The 7071-nt window shown below is 38.7% G+C and overlaps 1 protein-coding gene across 4 annotated transcripts in view; it reads left to right on the plus strand.

Moving 5' to 3' along the window:
- Positions 1–7071, plus strand: part of LOC111873213 (cyclin-dependent kinase 17) — a 63802-nt gene that overhangs the window by 38262 nt on the left and 18469 nt on the right. For all 4 annotated transcript variants that reach the window (XM_023867738.2, XM_033754996.1, XM_033754997.1 and 1 more), the window contains one exon: positions 1962–2112. In XM_023867738.2, the coding sequence (XP_023723506.1) occupies positions 1962–2112 (151 nt within the window). The remainder of the gene's footprint in view (positions 1–1961; positions 2113–7071) is intronic.

Consider the following 7071-nt stretch of genomic DNA (forward strand, 5'->3'; position numbering starts at 1 on the left):
ATTACGTTGAAAAATAAAAAAAAAAAGTGAAAAACTTGTGTCTTTATTCCTAACACAGGTACTTATTGATCGACCCTCGTATTGTTGTTCAATTGTTTCACTATAGATTTGATCACATACATGTTAAGTTTCATATGATTTATTTCATGAGATGAAAGCAGGGTGGCAGTAGATTGGAAATACAGATGAGAGTTATTTAATATTGTGTGTTGTGTAGAGAAGAATACAAGCATGGTAGTATACTGCGCAAGTGTTATATTGATTTGGTTAATGGCTGAAGCATATTTATGCATTATGTATGTTTACTGATAGTTCACACAAACATAAATTATGTATCAACAATCAAAACCTAAACCTGACATTTTTTTTATAACTCAGTGGTCTTTCAAGTGATAGTGAACATTAACCTGTAAGAGCCGAGCGACGCCATATGGCCTCATTAAAATAAAGTCAAGGGGACGAATGACGCCATATGTCGTCGCACAGTCCACGCGTGCGGCCGGCTTTTTAAAATCTAATTTCAAGTTATATATTCTTTTTCTACTTACATGATTTTTGGTCACCAGCTTTATAAGTTGTCTCTCTTCCCACCTGCGTCATCTAATGGAATGTTGGCTTCGTGTGGAAATCTTGGAAACATCCGGAAATGCAGAGTCCCACATCACACTTCACGCACTTTATCCGGACGGTTCTTTGTTTCCCACACGAAGAGCACACTCGATACCTCAATTTCGAAGTAGAGGAAGTCGGCCAGTGCTGTTGTTTGGCCTCCTCTATTCGAAATGACCCCGATGAAACGGCAGGGGTTCGACCCCTGGGCCGTTGAGGGCGAAGTGAACCCCTTCCAGCATGTTCCGCACAAGAGCGAGACAAAATTCTCTGTGTGACAACAGGATGTAACTGTTCAGATCCAGGAGATGGAAAAATAGTTTATTTGTCCATTTCCAGGTTCGACGACAGATGCTTAACTGTTTGCCACAGTTTGCCCACAGCTCCACCTGAATAATTATTCACACTCCTCTTGCCACACTGGTGTGGTGGTCCCCAGGTTGCCGACGAAGATGATGGTTCTTCATCGACTTCAATTTCTGATTCACTTTCTTCCTCGCAACTCTCAGAGTCATCGGTACAACAGTCTGAATTGGTGTCATTTATAAGCTGATTCTCAATTTCAGCGTCTTCAGATACGAGGCCATGGTGGACAGCTAAACACAACGCTAGCCTTGAACGTTCTGACACTGCTCGGCTATATTTCAAAACAGACTACTTCTTGGTTGGCTATATGAGATAAAACACAGTCAGTGTTTCTGTGAACGATTAGACATCGCCCACACTCGTGCATACCGAAAGGAACCTACGAACTGGAGAATGATGAATGAAGCGTAAACATCCGACCCTGTAGCCACACAAGCCATAGTTAGAGCATGATGTCACCAGCAGGCATTCAGACTGCAGAAATGTTTTGTGCAGGAGCTGTATGCATTTTTGTGCACAGACGTTCGAAATCGAGGGAAAAATTTTTTTGGCATCAGTGTAAAAATTTTTAGAGATTTTAAAATCGGTAAATTACAGTAACTGATTCTATATTCTTTCTAGATAAAAGCAGCGTTTATTTCGTTCGTTTATCACAAAAATTGTAGAAATCACAGCATTTTGAGTAACATGATTACAATTTTTATTACTCTACAATGACGGGCATTTAAATTAAATCCGTCCCTGCTGCCACTACCGGAATTTAAATGGCTATCTCTTAAAGGTTAATGAGATTTATGTTGTCAGGCAAGTTGTTTGTTGGCCAGGTGTATGGCCTTTTTGTCTGTTACTCTTCTAATGTTCTCTCTTGTTAATTTATTATTGCCAGTTTTAAATTCTTATCACTGTGTGAAAATTTTAAATGCCAGGTTGTAATATATAACTTCTTAGTAGGTAGCATGATCAGACTGCTGTATTACTTTTAACAGGGTACATATGCAACTGTGTTCAAAGGGAAATCACGTCTGACAGATAATTTAGTAGCTTTAAAGGAAATTCGGTTGGAGCATGAGGAGGGAGCTCCATGTACAGCCATCCGAGAAGTATCTTTGTTGAAGGAACTCAGGCATGCTAATATTGGTAAGCAGATCTCATGTTTGAATTTCTTTTAAGGGTGTGAAAGTGGTAATATCTCTTCGGATTATGCCTTGGTCAGGGCACTGTGGATCCTGGCTAGGGTTATCCATGATTTTTCTCAATCTCTCCGGGCAAATTCTGGTATTACTACCTGAGGTAGTGCACAGTGGTTCTCTCCCCAGTCTTTCCCAATTCATTGTACATCATTATCATCATGAGAAATAACCTTTGCCTTTGATGCAGCATCATTAACCTTTATCATCCAGAACTGGGGATTTAAATGCTTAGACTGGTGGCCAGATTTTAACTTGTTGGTTTTAAATTGTTAGGATGTTAGTATTGAAGAAAGGCATGCAAAGTAGGGCAAAAGTCAGGACACACTTGAAATGAGGATAGCAGTAGTCAGTCATATCATTCGGTTGCTTACTTTACATGACTCCCCTTACCAATATCTTGACAATGTCACAAGTATGCACTCCTTTATGGCTTTGAGGATTCAGAATCACCACAACTTTGCAGCCCAGCCAGGACACTTGAAATCACCCCAATTCAAAGTCTGCTGTCAATGTTAGTATCAGTAGAAGTATTCTCATTGTAACTCCTCAGATTTTCAGTTGTCCTGGGTTTATGTGTGAAAACTTGTCTTTGGCCAGTCTCAAAAAGAAGAAATCTGTCAATGTCACTTCAAGGAATGCATCCTATTGTGTTAACTTATGCTGATTGTTTGTTTATCCATCACAACACAACTCTCAAGAGTCTCATTCACATCAACTGTGTATAATGAGTTTATTGATTTATATATATTATATTTATGTATATATTATTTATGGATGGGGGGGGGGGGCACACGGTAGCATAGTTGGTTGAGACACTATGCTACAAGCCGGAAGGTTGCAGGATCAAATCCTGATGAGGTCATTGGACTTTCTAAATTTATGTAATCCTTCTAGCTGCACTATGACCCTGGCGTCGACTCAGCCTCTAACAGAAATGAGTACCAAGAATATTCTTGGGGCTAAAGGGTGACTGGCGCATAGGGCTGACAACCTTACCGCCATCTATGAGCCGATTATGTAGAAAATGTGAGAACCTCAACATCTCACAACTCTGTGGGCCTCCACGGCCTGTGACAGGGATACCTTTAGTTTTTGTATGTATATATTATTTATATATTATATAACAAAAACAGAAAGCCCCCAAAAAGAATAACAGAATCACCTTTTTTGGGCCAGAGACTAGAACAATTACAAAATTATTCATGAATACTGGAATTGGAATATATAGAGCCGAGAATAATGTAAAACATTTATTAGGAATAAAAGAAAACAACACTGGAAAGTATATCAATTATAATATGCAGATTTTCCATGAAAATATGTAGGACTAACAGGATGAACATGTAAAACTAGATTCAAAGAAAATATAAGAGATATAAAGAATAAGGGACAAAACTCCATAATTTCCCAAACATATATTAGATACTACACATAAATATGAAACACTAGAGAAGGAATGAAAATCTTACATATAGAAAAGAAGGGTCAGGTGTTGGATACTCATGAGTGATTTCATGTACACGAAATCAGTAATCAGAACATACAATTGAATGATCATTTTGCCAAGACATAATCCCATATACAACGTAATAATAAATGCCTACCAAAGTATAGGAGATGATGAACAACCAGACTAACCGATCCCATCTCTCTCTCACAAACACACACACACACACCCCACTATAACGTGTCCCTCCTACCTAAAATTTAGTAACAACACATACCACTAGACAGTTGCAAGCTGACTTTTAACAGAACTGGACGTTGAAACGTGAAAAATAGAGGAACACATAAAATAGTAAGTAGACAGCATAACTTGAATACAAATGATAGACCAGTATATCAGTCAGCATCAGATTAAACTGGAAAGGAATAATGAAAAAGTTTATTATATTCTGTATATTAATTATTTACATAAAAAACCAGACTGGAAAATAACAGTGTACATCACACCGACTGGTTCCAAACAACACAACTGCTTCATAAGAGAATTAAATAGAAATAAGAACCAAATCGTAACCAGAACAATGTCTGTAAATTACTACATAGTATAACATCATGATTGCAACAACAAACATTAATGTGTAATAATCAGGGTCTGGATTTTTTGAAAATGCATATGCGCATATGCAAATGCATATTTTGAGGGTTTTTGGTCATTGCGTATTCTAAACGTAGGAGCATATTTCTGCATATATGTTTGAAATTAAGGATAATTTCAATATTCTCTAACAAAATCGGTTTTGCCTGTGTTTCGGACATCCCTTGCCAGTTGCTATTCTCAGCTCTCAGAGTAATGGCACTTTTGCCACAAGCAGGTAGCTTGGCTATTTCAAAAGGGAGGTGGTGGGATTTTCCTACATTCCATTGACCACCACAGCAGACAGTAACATTAGAGGGTTGCTCTTGAGAGAAGTCTCTTCAGTTAATGTGTTACTCTTTTCTTTAATAGTCTGCATCAAAAAAGTGTTCGTGTACTGAAAATGCGTAAAGAAAAGTGCAGCATCAGGTATTTAAAAATTTGGTGGGTGTCGGGTAATAGTGACTATTCAACAGACGGTGTTGTCGTGTACTGTCAAGTTTGCACAAAGGAAGTAAAATGTGAAAAGAAATTCAGCTTGAACAACACTCAAGAACGACTGCACATATTACGGTAAAGAAGGGGAAGAACAGCACACCACAACTACTTCTTACACAGGTCAAACCCAAGTCCTCTGTTAATACATTTTTCAGCTGATCTTTGTAAGCTTTAGTATGCAGGAACTCTTCCATGGAATAAATTAAGCAACCCAGTTCTGCAATCATTTCTGGAGAAATATTGTGTAATTAAAAAAATCCGAGATGAATCAACTCTTAGAAAAATTATCTACCTTTGCTGTATGAATCTACTCTGGAGTCAATCTGTTTTGACATTGGAGGGAACTGTGTCTGGCTATCAGTGGATGAGACAACCAATTTATGTGGCTGATACATAACAAATTTCGTAGTTTGTAAGCTACATGCAGACGAACCTGGCAAACCTCATCTTGCTTGCAAAGTACTAGAGAAAACCAACCATAGCACAATAGCAAAATTTGTAAATGATTCTCTGTGACTACTATGGCCATCTGAAATTGAGAATAATTGTTATAAGGTGCTCGTTTTACTCACAGATGCAGCTTCCTATATGTTGAAAGCAGCAAAGGCCTTACAAGTATTTTATCCAAATCCTATACATGTAACCTGTTTAGCTTACAGATTACACGCACAGTTTCCAGCTGTTAATGATTTAATTGCAAGTGGGAAAAAACTGAAAGCACCAGCTCGTGTCCAGTTCTCCAAAGATTGCCTACCTCAGGTTCCTCTGCCACCTGAACCTGACCTAACTAGGTGGGGGACATGGTTATCCACAGTTTCCTTTTAGCAGGAGAATTTCAATCAAGTTATAGAAGTGGTTACAAAACTTGAAGATGAGTATGCATGTGTCCGTGAAGCATAAGTGGTGTTTGGAAGTGATACTGTTTATCAAGATGTGAATTTTATCCATGCACATTTTTCTATGGTTTCAAAAGCCATTGAGAGCTTGGAATCTTGTGGTGCACTCCTTCACGACTCACTTGAACTCGTTCAGAAAGCAGCTTGTTCACTGAATTCTGCTCCAGGCGAAATTGGAGAGAAGATTAAATGCAGGTTAGAAAAGGTGTTGAAATCGAACCCAGGACTAAAAAAGATTCAGTCAATTAGTCAGTACTTGAGTGGAGTTAGGGTATCTTTGCCAGATGAATGTTCTGAACCTTTGACTCCAGTGTATAAATACTGTCCAATCACATCAGTTGATGTAGAAAGATCATTCTCAGCCTATAAACTCATTTTGACAGACAATAGACGTAGTTTGTCTCCAGAAAACATTGAAAGACTTCTAGTTGCCTATTGTGATGCTACTTTCTGCAGTGAATGATACATGTAAATAGGTGAGTCTGAATAAAGTGACCTGTTTCTTAAGTGCATATTTTTTTTATTTTTGGTGCATATTTTCCTGCTTTTTAGCGCATAAAGATTCGGGCCCTAGTAATAATACACGATACGTCTAAACACGACGTAGTAATATCATAAATCAGCGTCTAAGGGGATTTTGTAATTTTATATCTTTATAATTATTTATTTCTATTTTATACTTTTGTATGACCATCTGAAAACGTTAATTAACATAAAGCTTTTATCCTAGTTAAATGGATATATGGAACAGTAGTTGCTTTAATTTTGATNGTCGATCTTCAAGTGCGTTAGCAAAAATCAGGGTGTAAAAGGAAGCATGTTGTGTTAAGTATTCAACAGAAACTCGTGTGAGCCGGGCTTCGAAATGTTAAGCAGTGACGAAACTGTAAGGCCACCCATACACACACAGTTTGGCCTTCCGATCGACCCTACGGGCAAAACTGTGACAGTTTACCCCCTCCCTTTCCTCCTCATACATGCGCAGATAAAGCGGCAGGCTTCATGCCACAATCACGGTCTTCCAGCCTATAATGCTGAGTCACGCACGTCACGTGCTACGGTCCTGCAGGTAGAACTGACGGACTGATGGGTTTCCCACAGGCCAACAGTCCAAACGATTGGCCGGCCGGCCGCACCACACACGTCAGTTTTGCCTTTCAGTCTTCAATTGTGCAGGCCAAACTGTGTGTGTAAGGGGGCCTTAAGTTCAGTGGGGGTGCAGCCAGAAGAACGGAAAGAAAGTGAGAATGAGGAAGAGTTGGACAGTGCTACTAGTAAGAAAATATCACATGGTGCTGCTCCTAATCATTTGGAATCCTTACTAGACTATCTTCAGAGTGAAGAGAACAGTTTATTAAGTGACAAGCTAATATTACATAGGCTTCGTATGGATATCATTAAAAAGGAAAATGCCGCGAAAAAGCAAACGACA

Source organism: Cryptotermes secundus, unplaced genomic scaffold (assembly GCF_002891405.2).
Source record: "Cryptotermes secundus unplaced genomic scaffold, Csec_1.0 scaffold540, whole genome shotgun sequence".
Classification (NCBI taxonomy): Eukaryota; Metazoa; Arthropoda; class Insecta; order Blattodea; family Kalotermitidae; genus Cryptotermes; species Cryptotermes secundus.